Raw genomic sequence first — 19,961 nt, 5'->3', positions numbered from 1 at the left:
GTGAAGCTACGTGATGGTATCAACAAAATTTGTAAGCTTTGAGCATTACTTTGCAAAAACATTTTGCTTGTACCCAGCTTTGAAGCAAAAATTATGAGCTTGCAAACTTGACCACAATTTCCATGTCAAACCACATGGAGTCCCACAAGATGGAGTGCACCACACGTACACAGACTATGGACACATCATAGACATTCCAGGTTTGTTGTGTCACACAATAATGATATAAAAAATTAATACAAACATTTGTAAAATAGTGTCTAGCTAGTAAGCGAAAAACTAGAAGGCAGCTTTCTTTTGGGGAAGTCAGTGACAGTGTTGCAGACAACGGAGTATGTGAGTTGTGCCATGGCGTCAGTGGGAATATGAGTAGTCCAAGCAACTGGCGAAGTGAGCCAGCACGTACCCTTGCAGCCTCCTTGAAGATTGATTTCACTCGTCAGGTTTGTCCTAAATGTAGAAAAGATATAACACGCTGTTTAGGGGATGATACATACGCACCACAATGGGACAAACCTAACAAAAAAGCATATGTAGTGTATTGGAATGTTACAGATGCTATACTAGCGTCACTCGGTAAACCCAAAGATCTCATAGAAGATGCACTTCGACGCGCTAAAGTGGATGTGACTACATATCCTTTTTTAGCAAAATAGGAAAAACAACATTTTTACGATATTTTTACCAGAACACTAAGTTTATATCTTCAGGATTGGAAAGCTCGACCCCAGGCACCCTAGCAAATGTAAGACTTTCAAATCAAGAGTACGAATTGGGTTTTTTAGCATTTGTACGTCTGGTGGGAGCAGCTTACTTTAAACAACATGCAACAGGATTTGACACTAACTCACCAGCTACATATTACCATTCATTGTCTGAACAAAATTTAACAGTTAAAGAACAACACTCTATTTGGCTAGACAATATAAGGCAAAATATTTGGGACAGGGTCAAATTTGAAAACGAGATGATACCATCTGATGATGCACTTTTGCTTCATTGGAAGCGATCGTGTTGGGTTCTACACATGTGGCAACAATCTGATCAACCCATTATGACATTAGAGCCATTAGAAAACTACGGTTGGAGTATCACAGACAATGAGCTCACCATTAAATGGGATACTGCCACCAACGTACAGGCTGTCCGTGATCGAGTCAACTCACTCCTTAAAGGATGCAAGTGTTCGACAGGTTGTTTGACTGGACGGTGTGGCTGCAAGAAAAGGGGGAAGCATTGTTCAATTGGCTGTGAGTGTTTAAATTGTGGTAATAACATAGCAGGGTCAAAACAGAACGAAACTCACATTATATCTCTGGAAGAAGATGTGGAGGCAGGCAGATTGACAGACAGAGAAGGGGAAGACATCGTCGACTGGGTGTTCGGACAAAATACAGGGAGTGACAGTCAAACCAGTCAGTCCGAATCAGAGCCTGAGTTAGACTAAGATTAAATTGTTATGTTTAAGATATTGTTTGTTATGCTTAAAATATTGTTTATATTTTTACTTGTACTCAAATTGTGTGTGGCTTTACTAGGCATGCTAAAACAAGTGACAAAAAAGTTTGGTAACAACGAATCTGTTCCTTACTTAGCATACACTGTAGCTAAAGGCTTGTACAACAGCTACCAGCTAAAACTGACTTGTACTCGCTCACCGTTATTCCATAAGCGCCGTCTCAGTAAAAATTCCAGGGGGGCTGGTGGTAGCTTTTTGTAACAAAAACAGTGCAACCTCTTTCAAAAATAAGAGGCATGGCATTATTTAAGGCTTGGTGGTTGCTACAACACCTATGCAGCCAGTATCAGACTTTATAGCTTGAGTTATAGGACTGTATCTTCAGCTATTGCCACTAACCTACAACACTATCAAGCGGAGCTTCTTTGTGATTTTTGTTGCTGTTGATGACGTCACGGTTGCAAATATATTCACGTGAGCTGTCAGATGGCGGAGCAACTGGTCAGTGGATGTGAGCAAGTTTGAGGTGTCTGGTCGTTTCCTGGGCAGGCAGATAGAGAATGTGGAGCTGGTCTTCCAGGTGAGGGGAGCAATAAAGGGAGTACTAATATGATTTTGTGTTATGTAGAATACATGCATTCTTTGTCTTATACCAGTTGAAGTGTTTCACTGCCCTTTCTTCTCCCCACACAGGACCTCCTTCAGCTGCAATACGAGGGTCTGGCAATCATGAAGATGTTTAGAAGATGTTTGGGAGGGCTAAAGTGAACGTTAATTTGCTCATCTTCCTCATAATTATATGAACAAAAGGCATCAGAACATTAAATTTGATTTTCACTAGCAAATTGCTTGCATTGACAATTTACTGTGCATGTGAGCATTTATCCAATTCAAGGAGAAGCCCTTGTTATGCCTCGAGGCGTAGCCGCACGAGGGATACCGTAAAGCTGACTGTGCGTGTGTGTCTATTATTACCGCACGAGGGATACGGTAAAGCTGACTGTGTGTGTGTGTGTGTGTGTGTGTGTCTATCATTACCAAGGAGAAGAAAAAAATTACTGCCTTGTGTCAGGTATATAGTGTTGTGCTTGTACGGTGTATGTAAGTACATGTATTCATTTGTCTTACACCAGTTGAAGTGTTTCACTGCCCTCTCTTCTCCCCACACAGGACCTCCTTCAGCTGCAATACGAGGGCCTGCAGTGGCGGATCCAGAGGTAGTTCGTTGGGTTCGTACGAACTACCCTTCCACTAAGTTGATACTTTATATTTAATACACCTGGCTAGCTAGCTAGCTAGCTAGCTTTATACTGTACTACTGTCATGACAATAGGGTACAAAGTCCTCTCTGCATAATGTGAGGGTGGAGCTGGTACTCTCTGCATAATATGAGGGTGGGGCTGGCTATATTGACTCATCCAGCCACATGGTAGCAGTGATAATTGAGCCTGGCCATGAATCCTAACAAAAGGCTAGATTGCAACCCTCCATTGACTCCTGGAGTAAAGTTTCAGGTAAGGGAGAGTTCATGGCACTGCATACTGAATGATAGACACTGTATAGATTAATTATAATTGCTATAATAATTATATTGACTAATATAATAATCTAGATGATGCGTCAAGTCTACAGCTAGTCTCCTCTTCAAGAGAACCACCAGCCACCATCGTCACTCCTCCAGTCATCAACGTCTCTCCTCCAGTCACAACCATCTTTCCTCCAGTCACAACTATCTCTCCACTGGAACCACCAGCCCCCTCCGTGTTCATCGAAGCAAGCAACGAGATCTTCCGCTGAGGATCAGCCAATGGACATTAATTGGTGCTCTCCTGAAAGAGAAGAAAGTGCAATCACTATCCCAGAGCATGAGAATGGCTTTGCCTTGTGTTCTTTCAGACATTATATAGTTGAAGGGGAATGTGGTTAATTAATGGGCGTGGCATGTAAAAGGGGGCGTGGTCAACCCAAAAATTTCGGCGCTACGCGCAGAGTGACACTTCTTGTCCGCGCTTTGCGCGGCCAAGAAGTAAGAACCCCCCTTCCCTAAATCCTGGATCCGCCCCTGGCCTGGCAATCATGAAGATGTTTAGAAGATGTTTGGGAGGGCTAAAGTGAACGTTAATTTGCTCATCTTCCTCATAATTATATGAACAAAAGGCATCAGAGCGTTAAATTGGATTTTCACTAGCAAATTGCTTTGTGTTCATTGACAATTTACTGTGCATGTGAGCATTTATCATTATTACCAAGGATCGAGAAGCCCTTGTTATGCCTCGAGGCGTAGCCGCACGAGGGATACAGTAAAGCTGACTGTGTGCGCGTGCGTGTGTCTGTGTGTCTGTTATTGTTACCAAGGAGAAGCCTTTGTTATTGCTGTGCTATTGACAAGTTGTAATTAATTAACAACATTAATTTTGTTTTTATAGTGTCTAACATAATTATATATGTACTAGTATATAATACTTCACTACTTTTCTCTATGCATTTAAATTGTCATTGAATGCATTATGGCAGAATTAATTAAAATCAATTGTCAAAACTGTATGAACTAGTGTTCAAGCTGGCGCTGTGCTAATGCCTCTCGCCATGTTTTTGCTTTCGCTGAAAAGTATTAGAGTGTTATATTAGTTTCTATAATGAATTTTATATTAAAGTTAGCTTATCTATATAAAGTCACTGAGAAGAAAAGACTTATTTACATGCATCTATTGTTGTATTATGTGGCTTACTAGGACCTCAAGAAAGAAGAAAATTGATTCTTCCAAGATCTGTAGTTCAGTGTATATAATATCTAAGAAGAAAAGACCTGTGTACATGCATATTGTTATCTATATTGTTATAATTATGGTAGTGTTTTGTGGCTTACCAGGCCTTCAAGACAAAGATGATTCTGCCAGGAGGATCTGGATCTGGATCTTGGATATTATTATTTTCTCACACGTGGGGAATGAGCGCGCATGCGCATTACATACACAGGAATAATTAAAGGGTGTGTCCAAAGAGATCAATTTCACAAATGGCTACTGCTAGCTAGCTGTTTTAACAGATATTTTCTGAGTATTGTAGCTAACAAAAAGCTAGCGCTTTAGTGCAAGGCTAACTCATATGTTAAATAGAAAGTTTGTGCGGACAGATGATGCTATGAAAGATTCTGAAGAGACTGCAACAGCCTTCAATGTGAGTCAAACTAGCCATAACTCGAGAAAGAAGCTTTAGTTTGCAAATCCACGAATCAAAATCCAAGAGAAAGTGGCTAGAAGCCTATAGAAGCTGTTAGTTTTCGTCGCATTGCAACCGTTGAGCAGTTACAGCTGGAACAGACACACAGACACACAGACACACGTACACACACAGTCAGCTTTACTGTATCCCTCGTGCGGCTACGCCTCGAGGCATAATAACAATCAATCTCAATTAATAATCAATCAATTATTAATAAACATAATTAATCTCTGGTAAACAACAATTACCACACAACAATCTCGGGTAGTCCATTTCTCTTCCTCTCTTTGTTAGTGTCCCTGAATACTGTCTCGATACAGGATCTTAGGTGGTCGGGTATCCACAATACTGTCAGTTCAGAGCAGTGGGTGGTTAGATGTCTGGCAAGCGTCTTCATTCCATCTTCTGTTATTGAGGCATTACCATAAATGTTCAGTGCTTCAATCTTGTTGATCAGTCCAGTTGATAGCTCCTCGATACTCTGATCAGTCAGTTCACAGGAAATCAAGTTCAATGTTCTCAGAGTCTTATTGACTGCAAGTCCAGCAGCAATGTGATGACAGCTAGTCACTGTGTTATTAGACAAAAAAAGATATTCGAGGGAATTGTTTGTATTCAGAAGTTGATAGAGGGCAGCTCCATTGTCGTCTGATATTGTTAGTGAGCAATTTCCCAGGTCCAGGCTCTTTAATGATGCGTCAGTTGACAAGGCCTCACAGATATTCTTCAGCTCAGTGTTACCAACAACATTGCTTGATAAATTAAGGCTTTCAAGAGTATTATTTGTGTTCAGTAGTCGAGGGATTGCTCCGTGATCGTCGAGAGATAGTGAGCAGTTGGAGAGATTGAGACTTTTGAATGATGTGTTAGTTGACAAGGCCTCACAGAGTGTGCTGAGTTCACTGTTGCCAATGGCATTATTAGACAAAACCAATTCAGATATTGAATTAGTGTTCTCGATAATCTCAGCGATTTGTATCCCTGCTGTAGGAATATCATTATTAGAGTTAGGACACTTGGAGAGTCCTCGGGCAAGAAATTTGCAGCCTTGTTCACTAATAGAGCAACTTCTGAGGCTAAGTGTGAATCCATTACTGGTGTTGGAACAAACTGATGCGAAATATCCAACAGAGAGGCAGTCAATAGGATTCATTGTAGTGTACCTAAGATTTAGATTGTGATTAAGAAGATTAGCCACAAACACACACAGTCGCGAGTCTTCAGCTTCGTACAAACAATTGATGAGGGACAACAAAAGGGGCTTCTCACCATACTTCTCTTTCTCAGTTTTGACAACCTTTCTGATCAGATCAAAAACAGTAGCTGGAACTGGACACAAGAATCGAGGTAGCTTGCTGAGGATTGGTCTACTTGTACTCAGTTTGGTGATACCAGCATAAAACTGGAAGACTGCACTGAATCGAGGATTCCCAAAGAGCTTCTGGAATACAGAGATTTGTTGCTTGGGAGACATGAGAGAGATGTGGATTGCTGCCAGTAGCTCTTGAATAGACAGGTGGAGAAAGCAGTAGTAAACCAAATGACCATCGCTAATGATACTGGGAACAGTTTGTAATAATCCAACGTTTGAAATGTCCTTCGTAATGCAAAGAGCGGCCAAATCACCGTCAGTAAATGTCGCTTTGTTTTTTTCGATCCCATGATATGCAAGTTGACACATTTGTACGGTCTGCGTTCTGATTTCCGAGGGCAGTGAGTCTGGGGATGTGATGTTTCCCACTGGAGTGGTCTTCCCCAACTTCTCCTGGAGGTATCTCTTAAGAGAGCTCTGGACAACCGATGTGAATATCCCGTGGTTGGATGTGGGGAGGGAGTGGTTGTCAGAAAGGAAGCAATTAACGACAATGGAAGCATTGAGGGGGAGGTAGCAGCTACCTTCTACCACTGGGTTCTCTCGAATTCTCTCCAGTAGAGTCTGCACAGCTTGTGAGTCACCTTTCAGACACTCGGTGAAATACTGTTCTAGTTTATGTGGTGTGAACCCCAACACCTCCACCCTGGACGATACTAGTGGGTGGAGCTCAGCCGAAGATGACGGTCGAGATGTTACAATCACAGCTGATTCGTGTAGCGGACTTTCTCGTGACATGTCTGGTCGAACTAGTTTGTTGATGATTGAGTCTCTAGGGAGGTCAGAAGGAAGTTCGTCCCATCCGTCTAGCACCCACAGTATACCTTTGCCATACAATGACATAATCACAGTCTCTGTTTCATTAGCCATCACTTTGTTTGTGCAGGGAAGTAAGTCAGAAATTGTAATGGCTTCTCTAACGAGGGGATCTCTCAGTCTCACAAGGATTGCAATATCGAACTCTTGGAACAGTTTCCTCTTTGCCCACTCCTGACAGATGTGTAGAGCAAGGGTGCTCTTGCCAGAGTCGGGAGCTCCTTCAATCAACACAAAGTTCTGTCTATTTCCAATCTCAGAGAAAATATTCATTAAGTCAATTGGAGTTTTTTGAAGCAAAATATCATCAATTTTTCCGGTGATTGATAGTCTAACAAATTCATCGTCGATTCTTCCTCTCTGTATTTTCTCCTTCTGAATCATGGCCAGTTTGAAGACTTTGTTTGTTGGGACAGGAGGCCATTGTGTGGCTAATGTGGATACTCGTGCTCTGTAGCGACTTTGTAGGTAGTCCCTGTACGAGGACAGCTTGTGGTTCAGCAGGATCCTCTCTCGGGAGGGAGGACACGAGGTGGTGGAGTCTGGGAAAAAAACAATAGGTGAGTACCATTCCTGGTGATAGTTAATAGAGAATTGTATGTGTAACAATAGCAATTAAGTTGAAGAGTCCCTTATTTGGTTGCAATCACTCCCACAACGTATGGTACCACAATGACCACACTCTCACATGACAGACTCACATTTGTCAGACAAGTACTTGCACACTTGAACAGCAACGGCTCCTTTGAGCAGGGAGAGTATGATGAGTAGCAGAGCTTGGAAGGTGGCTTGTAGTTGGTTCTTGTTCTGCCAGTATTCTAGGGCAAGTTTCATTCCGGCTTGAGTGCGGTTTAGACGTGTTTTAGCCTTCACTTCGCTGACGTCAGTTTTCTGTCCAGGCGACAGCTCCAGCTTTTCAAGATAGTCATCAGTGTTATCGAAACATGCTGCTAACTCGGGTAGATCTGGTTCCTGTATTGCTGTATTGAGCTGCTCATCAGTCAGTTTCATTTCTGTCTTCAGATCGTCAATTGTGAGCTCTGAAAATAGATGCCAAGCACACAAGGTTAGCAATTACCAATGAGGGTTTTATGCTTTAGCAATCATTAGTTTTAAAGGAAACATGACAGTCTTTATACCTTGGTTCTGCTCTTTAGTGGCCATTCCAGCAAATAAATCTGTGCCTTGCAGCTAGCTCTAGATCTCTCTGAAATATATTGGGTGTGTTGTTGTTTTTGCATGACTTGCAAAAAAAGTGGGTGTATCTCAGGTATCTAAGAATGAGATACACCCACTTTTGCATTTAATACCACACCCACCAAAGACATTTGAGTGAAACCATAGTTTATCTATGATGAAACCTGGCTAGCTAGCTTTTAGCTCCATCGCATTGCTAAAGTATTACAGCATTCTCCGAATGGAAGGAGGGTGAGTCAATTGATCAGCCATAGATTATTGTCTGGTTCATCAATAATAATAAATTGTCTGGTTATTAAATCTACAGGTTTAAGTTATGTTGTAAGGTCGTGGATCATGTTTTCTGTTCTTTAATTTGCACAGTTTGAGGCTGAGAATCCTGTCTTGTCAGTAATGAACCCGACGTATTCAAGTTTTCAAGTAAGAATATGATTACCGTAAGACCTTTAATTAAAGCAACACTTTTTTTAATAATTACGAAGCCAGATGTCGCTTCTTTTGGAGGTTGAAAAATTATGTTAAAAACCTGTTGTCGTATCTGATTATGGATAGCTCTACTCAGTCTATACTTGCCTCAATTTCTAGAACGTGTTTTCCAAAAACGATGCTAGGGTGTGGCTATATCATTTAGGACGCGACATTAAAACATAATTGTCAACGTAGCTGTCGTCAGAAAAATACCTAAGCTCGAGAGTGTTGCATATTTGGAGGGTCACCTTAATTAGAGGTCTTACAGTACCAGAACTGCAGAGAGTTGAGTTTTGCACTCCAATTGCCGTGTATTAAGTGTGCACCTCTGGAGAATTAGCTTTGGTCCAATAATTATAGGAAACAGAAGTTGCATTTCCTGCCATAATTATGTATCTCCAAAGCGGTCAAAGTTCACAATGGCTGCTGCTATAGGCACAGCTTTTGTTGCACTTTTATGACTAATAAATCAATAGGGCTTTAAATTAGCGCAAGCTAGGCTAACTCATAAGTTGGTTGGGTTGTCTGAGGAGCTGATTTCCCTCCCCAAGATATTTACTAGTCTCATTGAGATCGGGGAGAGGAAGTCACTATCACTTGTGCACCTTTGTGAACCTGTCTGTCTAATGTGATCACCCTGTAGCCAGGTTAATGGCCCAGTCTCCATAGGGTTGGTTTCATGCAACCTGTGTTAGCATGTCACCTCTTTATTACAGCCACTGTTGGTCTGCCCTAGTGTGACCTCTCAGACTTAGCCTTGTGTGTACATGTACATGCATGCTGCCTGTGCACCTGATGTGCTGGTAATGTGTATAATCTCTTCTGCTCAGAGAACCGGACATTTGGATCTACCGAGCACAACTCCAGATCACACACAATATTCAAACTGACCATTGAAAGCAAGGTTAGAGATGAGGAACTCAGTGATGGCACTACTATCAGGGTGTCCTCTCTGGTGAGTGGGTGGGGCAAGTGTGTGCCTACAGCTGTGAACACACTAGGTCGACTATTTTGCTTTAATTTGATCTACACGTACAGACTATGTATGTGTAAATGTACATATAAGTTATTGTTATTATGATGATTTTACCTCCTTCTCTGTGTTCAGAGCCTGGTTGACCTGGCTGGTCAGAGCGTGTAAGTGCAACAGGTGCCACGGGTGAGCAGTTTTGGGACAAGCTGATACAGTAGCCAATCAAGTAAAACTTCCCGTTGCTTTTTTGATGAAGATCATATCAAATTAAGTTATCAGAGTGAACCGTGTGAGTTACTATAGTTACATTGTACAGTATGCACTGCATGGAAATGTGCAGTTATATTAATCCCACGCTGAATGTACTGCTTTGTATAATTATACTCTCTCCTTCATAAAATGGTGTTGGTACATGTACGTACGTCATGTGATTACAGTTGCTTAAGTTTCTTACCAGTTTTGAGAGGCCGCTAATAGCAAGAGTCCATAATAAAAGAGAGGGAGTATCCAACGTAGCATTACCTTGCGTCAAATGTATTCGGAAAGTAACGTAACTTCCTGCTTTTTAACCAAACAATCCGAGTAGAAGCCGCTACTTACCTCGAGGCAGAAACATTTATACCATAAGTTGTTCAGACAGGGTATAACGTTACACTCCGAATACATCTGATGCAAGGTAACGATATACGCTCGATACTCTCTCTCTTTTATTATGGACTGAATTTTGTATGTATGAAGATGTTTAGATTAATGGATCATGTTGTTATGGTAAGGTAGTCTACTTTGCATGACTGAACACCCTTGTATTAGCTATCTATAAGTACAAGCACTGCAATATAGGACACCAACCTGTATGTTTATTTCTGAAGTACTGCTCTTTCAGTGTTTACATTGGAGCGTTTTTCTCATACCTCGATTTAGGCTGACCATTGAAAGCAGGGTTAGAGATGAGGAACTCAGTGATGGCACTATCAGGGTGTCCTCTCTGGTGAGTGGGTTGGGCAAGTGTGTGCCTACAGCTGTGAATAAATACTTGACTGATTGACGTCTGCATTGCTCCCAGGGTACATGCATCTATTTTAATATACAGGTTGGTTGTTCTGTTGAAGCTTTATGACCACTTTGAGCAGCTATAATCATAAGCACTGCAATAATTATGTCCCTGGTAATCTGCTCTTTCAGTGTCTATACTACTAATTATTGTATAATATTATTGGAGCTATTTTCTCTTCTGTCAGTTGCAGTTGCACCTCGAGGGGAAGCTCAGAGTTTTGGAGAATTGGACCAACAGCTGTGATAAGTCAGCGCTACCAAAGGTGAGCTCAATCACTTTAAGAATAAATGTCTTTGAGCAGTAATGGTCGCCAGAGTTGAGAGAGCTGAGATCTCACTATAGGGAAAAGTAAAATTGTTTCCTTTATAGTTTTTATCTAGTTAGTAGAAGAAAATTATTTTCAGAATACCTAACACCTTATAGGCTTTGATAGTGAGCCTCCCATTTCTAATTAAGATCTGATTGCACAAAATCTTCTTATCAGAGAGTGCCTGCATTTCATCAATAGCAACTGAATGCCATGGCCTACCATTGATGCTCACAACAAAAGCCCCTTGCTGGTACATTGCTAAGATGGTGGTGGGCATTTCAAGCAAATCAGCAATATGGGCGTGAGATTATTCTCTGATACGTTTGATGGTCAAATGCTGTGAAAATAGATGCCATTTTCTTTATGCATGATCCAACCAGTGTGTATGTGGAGGGTTGGGCAGGTTGTCTAGAGGAGCAGAAGTTCATTTGTATACTTTTAGATTCGTTAAAATGTTGTACACCAAGTGGTGTGTGGTGTTTTATTGGTGAGCATTTTTAGTTAGTTATGTGGTACGAGTAAAATAGTACATGTATTTCGTGCTTGTGCACAGTTCAATTCCAGTGCCTTACAATTCTCATTCTCCTCACAGCAGCTGTCCAGACGGAGGACCATGTGTCCGAGTCTTCTCTCACGTGACACTACGTCCCACCAGCCCTGGTCTGAGGCCCCTCCCCCCACAACCTCCTCTCTCACTTTATCCTCACTCAAATCCTCAACCAAGTCCGTATCTTTTGCTCCAAGATCATGTGACGAGTCCTTCAAAGTGCACTTCACTCCTACCAAGTTCATGAAGTTCCTGAATGAGCAGGAGGTGAGAGGAGGAATGTTTGTGCTCAAATATCAGATTTTACTTTAATGACCCTTTACCTGTCAATGTGGATCAATTGCAATGTTGTTTTGGAGTAGATCTTTACCAAATGCATATTATGTTTTCATACCTCCTAGATTGGCAGTGAGAAGAAGAAGTCCAGTCCTAGTCCTCTAGACAGTATCAGAGGGCCTCCCTCGTTCCTATACCACCCACAGAGGTGAGAGATACACATGTGCAGTGGTTAGAATATTCAGTGGCCTTTAATCAAAATAAATCTACTATTTGCTAGGCATTACTTTTTTTTGCTAGTGAGCTGCATTTCAGAGCATTTAGCAATTGATCATGTATATACTGTATGATCTATGCTCTGAATAGCCGATCTGATGGTGTACTGTGTGATTACACGTACGCTACTATCTCTTTATAATAGTTATTGCAACAACCCTGATAGCAGATGCCTATTTAATACCTAACTACAGTCCAACTTTAAGCTGACCTTTATCTCAAAGTGGGAGAATACCGTTAAATTTCATTGCCAGATTTTCAGTAGTTGACTGTACATGCACGTCACTATTGTATGTCGAGTATTCTCCACCTGGCAGCAACTTATTGATGTTCCCTTGTCAGGTTGAGGAGAAGAGTGAGACCATTCAATGTCTAGAGGATGACCTGCTGAGGGAGTTGGAGGAGAAGCTGCTCGAGAGGTCTCAAATCATGGACCCACGTGTCATGGCTGAGCTGGTGAGAGAATTGGAACTGGCCAACAGCAAGGCAGATGTGAGTTTAGCATGTACATGTATACACTCGGTGAATACTGTATAATTAATACATGTACAGTAGACTCTCGTTAATCCGGCCACCCTTGGGACAGTGCAACTTGGCCGGAATAGCGCGGTAGTTTGCATTTCAGAAAATAGCCGCGGCTTATAATCAACCTACCTCGAATATTAATGACTAATTTTGCGGTTTTGTCTCGAGGATAATAAATAAAGATAATGAATCATTTCCTCTCTATTACAATGTAATCCCACAGCTGTGTTTGCTCACAAAACGGTTTACCTTTTTTATAACTTTCATTGTAGTGTTCATGAGCATCCCGCTTCCTACCTCTCATTGTACACCCCAACCACTCCCCCCACACACAGTTTTTCTACTAAACCACACCCAAAATGTATACGTATAAAATTACTAGTTTGGGGCAGCAAGTATACAGAATAGCGAGTTGGCCACATTTCAGGCCGTACTTCAGAGAGTCGGAATAGCGAGAGTCTACTGTACCTTTATTATAACTACTGTACCACTACCACGATGCTATGATGGTTGTATCTGTATACCTGTGTGTGTACATGACCACCATGCAATCTATTACCCAGTCTGCTGTGCAAGAGAGACTTGTGATGGAGGAAGAGGTCAAGAAGGCACTGGATCGCTGTAAGGAGTTGGAGCAGAGCAGTGTGCCTGCAGTGGACGGGGTGGACATATTCGAGTGCTACAAAGTAACGGGAGAAGGAAGAGTACTTGAAACAGGTGATAAAGTGGTACAGTATACCGTACCGTACGTATAGCGTCCTGGGTATAGTTTCCGTGGGCAAGCTAAACCTTGACGAATATTTATCACTCACGAAAACGTAGGCATGGTTGACCGGAACGCGTGCAATGCAGTGAAGCAAAGGGAATTTTTACACACCAAATCACTGCTGCACCACGCCTACGTTTTTGTCTCGGATTTTTTATCCCACGAAAATGACCTGCTATACAGTATGTACTGATTAAGGCTTAGGCAAAATACACAATACATGATGCCGATTGTGTCTAGAGACTATTGTCCTTTTTTTTTCCCCATATAAAAGTTGCATTTCTGGTACTGTATCAGTTAGTCAGGGTTTCATCTATTGGGGGGGGGGGTGGTTCTTCCCCACCCCATGTTGTAGAATAATGACATCATCACATTAGTACTACATGTCACCACATTAGTTAACTAAAGGTAGATATCTCTACTGTGATGCGTTAGGTTAAGCATGTTGTAATCAACTTTTTTTTAAAACAAAAGTGGGCGTAGCCAAACATGTTGCGACATGCTTACGCACTCCCAAATCTCTCCCCCCCCCCCCCCCCAACTTGTTATCCTAGATGAAACCCTGTTAGTGTATTAGAGAGTACAAGAATGATTTGTCAGAACAATCTCATGTACCTCTTTGGTAAACATACACTAACTGTGTTGTACTGACTTTCATTGAATCACACTGTATCACACGTCACTCCCCTTGCAGCTGTACAATGAAGTACATAGCTGCGATAAAATCCTTCAATGTTGTGGATAGGCAATCAGCTGTCTACTGACCAGGTGTGTGTGGGCGGGGAATTGTGCGCTCAATAAGTGATAATCCTTATTAGTTGCTTAAAACCTGATACACAATTTCAGTAAATCAATTTTTCCATGCCCCACAGAGACGTAACCTATAGCTGTGCTCCATTTGCCTCGGCTGGAAAAAATGTGAGTCAATTAGTGACTTTCTATGACATTTATTCCCGGAACTGAATCATAATATGACTCTCACTGTTCCCCCCCAGAGGGTTCTTCCTGTGGGCATCGACAGTGGACTCCCCGGAGAGATAGCTGGGTATTGACGCGTACTCTGACGTGATCAAACAAATCATCTGCATCAGTGTCCATGGAGATATGCCCCACCCATTCTGTAAGTCTCCACCTACGTACTGGAGAGTGCATAGCAGATACTAACATACTTGTGTTGTGTGCTTAGATCTTTAATACGGGCTGTCTATATACTAAATAGAATATAATTATGCTTTCAATTCCTGCGTACATTGGTGTGTCACGGTATTGATGTTAAGAGCTTCGTATGTCTCTTGTCATTGATGTACTATTCTGGGAATCCCTCTACTATGATCAAACAACATGATAATCATCGACATGTGCTCTTAATATTATTGCTCTTGTACGTACTTTGTCCAGATTCTACTACTAATCTATTTCAGTGTGAGGCTATTGACTTATTTTATGCCTCTATGTGTAACGTTGAGCGCTATGTTAACACTCCCCCAGGTTCAGAAATGTTGTGTTTAAGATGACGTCAGTGGATGTGAGCAAGTTTGAGGTGTCTGGTCGTTTCCTGGGCAGGCAGATAGAGAAGGTGGAGCTGATCTTCCAGGTGAGGGGAGCAATAAAGGGAGTACTAATATGATTTTGTGTTATGTAGAATACATGCATTCTTTGTCTTATACCAGTTGAAGTGTTTCACTGCCCTCTCTTCTCCCCACACAGGACCTCCTTCAGCTGCAATACGAGGGCCTGGCAATCATGAAGATGTTTAGAAGATGTTTGGGAGGGCTAAAGTGAACGTTAATTTGCTCATCTTCCTCATAATTATATGAACAAAAGGCATCAGAGCGTTAAATTGGATTTTCACTAGCAAATTGCTTTGTGTTCATTGACAATTTACTGTGCATGTGAGCATTTATCATTATTACCAGGAGAAGCCCTTGTTATGCCTCGAGGCGTAGCCGCACGAGGGCTACGGTAAAGCTGACTGTGTGCGTGTGCGTGTGTCTGTGTGTCTGTTATTGTTACCAAGGAGAAGCCTTTGTTATTGCTGTGCTATTAACAAGTTGTAATTAATTAACAACATTTGTTTTTATAGTGTCTAACATAATTATATATACTAGTATATAATACTTCACTACTTTTCTCTATGCATTTAAATTGTCATTGAATGCATTATGGCAGAATTAAAATCAATTGTCAAAACTGTATGAATAACAATCAATCTCAATTAATAATCAATCAATTAATTATAATTGTTGCCCCTATTTGGCATGCCAGTGTTGAATTCCTACAAGGGAGAAGATCTTCTATTGTTTTTGCTTCTCTAACGAGGGGATCTCTCAGTCTCACCAGGATTGCAATATCGAACTGTTGGAACAGTTTCCCCTTTGCCCACTCCTGACAGATGTGTAGAGCAAGGGTGCTCTTGCCAGAGCCGGGAGCTCCTTCAATCAACACAAAGTTTCGTGTATCCTCAATCTCAGGGAAAATGTTAGTTAAGTTAACCGGAGTTTTTTGAAGTAAAATATCGTCAATTTTCCCCGTAATTGTTAGCCTAACAAATTCATCGTCGATTCTTCCTCTCTGTATTTCCTCCTTCTGAATCATGGCTAGTTCGAAAATTGTCTTTGTTGGGACGGGAGGCCATTGTGTGGCTGATGTGGATACTTGCATTCTGTAGCGACTTTGTAGGTAGTCCCTGTACGAGGACAGCTTGTGGTTCAGCAGGACCCTCTCTCGGGAGGGAGGACACGAGGTGGTGGAGTCTGGGGAAACAAAACAATAGGTGAGTACCATTCCTGGTGATAGTTAATAGAGAATTGTATGTGTAACAATAGCAATTAAGTAGACAGCAACATTCCTGCCAGAGTGCCATCTACATATGCTCTAGTCCTCACGTCAGTTTGCTCTCCAGGTGAGAGCTCCAATTTTTCAAGATAGCCTTTGTGAACATTGTCGAAACATGCTGCTAACTCGGGTAGATCTGGTTCCTTTATTACTGTATTGAGCTGCTCATCAGTCAGTTTCATTTCTGTCTTCAGATCGTCAATTGTGAGCTCTGAAAATAGATAGCAAGCACACAAGGTTAGCAATCACCAATGAGGGTTTTATGCTTTAGCAATCATTGGGTTTATCCTTTATAGGAAACATGACAGTCTTTATACCTTGGTTCTGCTCTTTAGTGGCCATTCCAGTAAATAAATCTGTGCCTTGCAGCTAGCTAGCTCTAGATTTCTCTGAAATATATTATTGAGTGTTGTTGTTTTTGCATGACTTGCAAAAAAAGTGGGTGTATCTCAGATATCTAAGATTGAGATACACCCACTTTTTACATTCACCACCACACCCACCAAAGACATATTGTTTTCACCCACAGAGCTAGCTAGAGCTAGAGACAAAACCTGGCTCCATTGCTAAAGTATTACAGCATTCTCCTAATGGAAAGATGGTGAGTCAATTTATTAGCCATAGATGATTGTCTGGTTCATCTCTTGGTTTATGTTACCTTGTAAGGTACGTCGTGGATCATGTTTTCTGTTCCTTTGCACAGTTTGAGGCTGAGAATGCTGCCTGTCAGTAATGAACCCGACGTATTCAAGTAAGAAATGTGATTACCGTAAGACCTTTAATTAAAGCAACACTTTTTAAAACTTATTGAAGCCAGAGATCGCTTCTTTTGGAGGTTGAAAATCATGTTGAAGACCTGGTGTCCATTATTTAGAGGGTCTCATCTAATTGGAGGTACATGTAACTCTACTCAGTCTACTTGCCTCGATTTCTATAGCCACTTAAAAACGTATTTTCCAGTGAGTTAGAATCTTTACTACTTTACTAGGGTGTGCCTACATTTACCTCCATTTAGGACGCGGCATTAAAAATTAATTGTCAACGCAGCTGTCGCTACTTTTAGAGGTCATAAATTTACCTAACCTCGAAGGTGTCCTCTCTGGTGAGTGGGTTGGGCAAGTGTGTACCTACAGCTGTGTACATGTAATTATTCTTAGCCAATTTTTTGAGAGGCCGCTAATAACAAGAGTCCCATAATAAGAGAGAGAGAGTATCCAACGTAGCATAAGATGTATTTGGAAAGTAGCGTAACTTCCTGCTTTGTAACTGATCAATTTAATTGATGACGTGTTTCAGACAGGGTGTCACGTTACTTTCCGAATATATCTGATGCAAGATAGCGATGCGTTCGATACTCTCTCTTTTTTACTATGAGCTCTTGACTTATTGTACTGCTCCCAGGGTACATGTATAATATGGATCAAGTATGTATGGTCGACTTTAACTGAGCACCCTTGTATTAGCCATAGTTATAAGCACTGCAATAATTATGTCCTTAGACAACGAACTTGCATGTCTGTTTCTGAGGTACCGTATATCTTCTAATTTATCGCCTCAGAAACTTCTAATTATCCCTGACACTCTTGCCTGCCAATTTTCGTTGTTCTAATACAACGGACACTCTTGTGCTTTAATATTACATTTGTCCGGACAATACCTTGAAAAGTTGAGTTACAGTCATAACCAGCCAGTAATACTTAGAGTGCTGCAGTTAGATAGCTTTGAGTATCTAGTTTTAGATAGCTATAATAGTGCAACTATTCAGTCGTACCCTGTTCTATTAAACTTAGCTCACTCGTATGCAGCTGCATGCTAATTATTCCCGGACACTTCGCATGCGCTATAAAAATCTGTTCCAATTATACCCGGACAATTTCCTGTCCAGAACATAATTATGCTGTACTTTATCTGGTAATCTGCTTATTCAGTGTCTTCTAACTTTATTGCATGAAACTCTTTTCTCAACCTCAACTTAAATCTTCTGTCACTTGCAGTTGCACCTCGAGGGGAAGCTCAGAGTTCTGGAGAATTGGACCAACAGCTGTGATAAGTCAGCGCTACCAAAGGTGAGCTCAATCACTTTAAGAATAAATGTATTTGAGCAGTAATTGGTCGCCAGAGTTGAGAGAGCTGAGATCTCACTAGGGAAAAGTAAAATTGTTTCTTATATAGTTTTGATCGAGTTGGTAGAGGAAATCATATTTTCAGAAGGCCCTAACACCTTGTAGGCTTTAGCTGATATGAAGTTGTAGTAAGCCTCCCATTTCAGATACAAACAGTCCAATTAAGATCTTCTTATCAGAGAGTACCTGCATTTCATGTGACTCATCAATAGCAACTGAATGCCATGGCCTACCATTGATGCTCACAACAAAAGCCCCTTGCTGGTACATTGCTAAGATGGTGGTGGGCATTTCAAGCAAATCAGCAATATGGGCGTGAGATTATTCTCTGATACGTTTGATGGTCAAACGCTGTGAAAATAGATGCATTTTCTTTATGCATGATGCAGCCAGTGTGTATGTGGAGGGTTGGGCAGGTTGTCTAGAGGAACTGAAGTTCATTTGTAGATTCGTTAAAATGTTGTACACCAAGTGGTGTGGTGTTTTATTGGTGAGCATTTTTAGTTAGTTATGTGGTACGAATAAAATAGTGCATGTATTTCGTGCTTGTGCACAGTTCAATTCCAGTGCCTTACAATTCTCATTCTCCTCACAGCAACTGTCCGCAGACGGAGGATCATGTGTCCGAGTCTTCTCTCACGTGACACTGCGTCCCACCAGCCCTGGTCTGAGGCCCCTCTCCCACAACCTCCTCTCTCACTTTAGCCCCACTCAAATCCTCAACCAAGTCCGTATCTTTCAAGATCATGTGACGAGTCCTTCAAAGGTTCATGAAGTTCCTGAATGAGCAGGAGGTGAGAGGAGGAATGCTTGGTCAAACTTCATATTTTACTTTAATAACCCTTTACCTGTCAATGTGCAATGTTGTTTGAGAGTAGATTTTACCAAATGCATATTTTGTTTTTATACCTTGGCAGTGAGAAGAAGTCCAGTCCTCTAGACAGTATCAGAGGGCCTCCCTCGTTCCTATACCACCCACAGAGGTGAGAGATACACATGTGCAGTGGTTAGAATATTCACTGGCCTTTAATCAAAATCGATCTACTATTTGCTAACTACAGTCCAACTTTAAGCTGGCCTTTATTTCAAAGTGGGAGAATACCGTTAAATTTCATTGCCAGATTCAGTAGTTGAGTGTACATGCATGTCACTATTGTATGTCGAGTATTCTCCACCTGGCAGCAACTTATTGATGTTCCCCTGTCAGGTTGAGGAGAAGAGTGAGACCATTCAATTTCTAGAGGATGACCTGCTGAGGGAGTTGGAGGAGATACTGCCCGAGAGGTCTCAAATCATGGACCCGGGTGTCATGGCTGAGCTGGTGAGAGAATTGGAACTGGCCAACAGCAAGGGCAGATGTGAGTTTAGCATGTACATGTTTGCACTCGGTAAATACTGTATAATTAATACATGTACAGTAGACTCTCGTTAATCCGGCCACCCTTGGGACAGTGCAACTTGGCCAGAAGAGCGCGGTAGTTTGCATTTCAGAAAATAGCCGCGGCTTAAAATCAACCTACCTCGAATATTAATGACTAATTTTGCGGTTTTGTCTCGAGGATAACAAATAAAGATAATGAATCATATTTCCTCTCTATTACAATGTAATCCCACAGCTGTGTTTGCTCACAAAACGGTTTACCTTTTTTATAACTTTCATTGTAGTGTTCATGAGCATCCCGCTTCCTACCTTTCATTGTACACCCCAACCACTCCCCCCACACACAGTTTTTCTGCTAAAC

The 19,961-nt window shown here is 41.5% G+C and overlaps 2 protein-coding genes and 2 long non-coding RNA genes across 6 annotated transcripts in view; 1 reads left to right on the top strand and 3 right to left on the bottom strand.

Annotated features, from left to right (window-relative positions):
• Positions 1-218: 218 nt before the first annotated feature.
• LOC135339191 (uncharacterized) lies at positions 219-3,478 on the bottom strand. Its single transcript, XR_010395868.1, has 4 exons — positions 1,659-3,478; positions 1,307-1,443; positions 1,111-1,215; positions 219-450 (listed from the first exon to the last, which is right to left on the bottom strand). It is a non-coding gene; the product is annotated as an uncharacterized LOC135339191 (long non-coding RNA).
• A 1,408-nt stretch (positions 3,479-4,886) lies between these two features.
• On the bottom strand, positions 4,887-7,430 carry LOC135339149 (NACHT, LRR and PYD domains-containing protein 5-like). Its single transcript, XM_064535292.1, has one exon. It carries the CDS (start codon positions 7,251-7,253, stop codon positions 4,926-4,928), a length of 2,328 nt encoding a protein of 775 aa, XP_064391362.1. The 5' UTR covers positions 7,254-7,430; the 3' UTR covers positions 4,887-4,925.
• Positions 7,431-7,538: 108 nt separating this feature from the next.
• Positions 7,539-8,106, bottom strand: LOC135339181 (uncharacterized). Its single transcript, XM_064535328.1, has 2 exons — positions 8,009-8,106; positions 7,539-7,909 (listed from the first exon to the last, which is right to left on the bottom strand). Exons 1-2 carry the CDS (start codon positions 8,031-8,033, stop codon positions 7,554-7,556), a joined length of 381 nt encoding a protein of 126 aa, XP_064391398.1. The 5' UTR covers positions 8,034-8,106; the 3' UTR covers positions 7,539-7,553.
• A 54-nt stretch (positions 8,107-8,160) lies between these two features.
• LOC135339215 (uncharacterized) overlaps positions 8,161-19,961 on the top strand; it is a 62,687-nt gene continuing 50,886 nt past the window's right edge. For 2 of the 3 annotated variants that reach the window (XR_010395919.1, XR_010395918.1), the window contains exons 1-2: positions 8,161-8,297; positions 8,430-8,486. This is a non-coding gene — a long non-coding RNA (uncharacterized LOC135339215). Of the gene's footprint in view, positions 8,298-8,429; positions 8,487-9,364; positions 9,506-19,961 lie in introns of those variants that run through there. The other variant, XR_010395917.1, reaches the window with a different exon arrangement.

This window comes from Halichondria panicea, chromosome 7 (assembly GCF_963675165.1).
Source record: "Halichondria panicea chromosome 7, odHalPani1.1, whole genome shotgun sequence".
Classification (NCBI taxonomy): Eukaryota; Metazoa; Porifera; class Demospongiae; order Suberitida; family Halichondriidae; genus Halichondria; species Halichondria panicea.
Note: the sequence above shows the minus strand (reverse complement) of the source record. Positions and strands in the feature narration are given on the sequence as shown.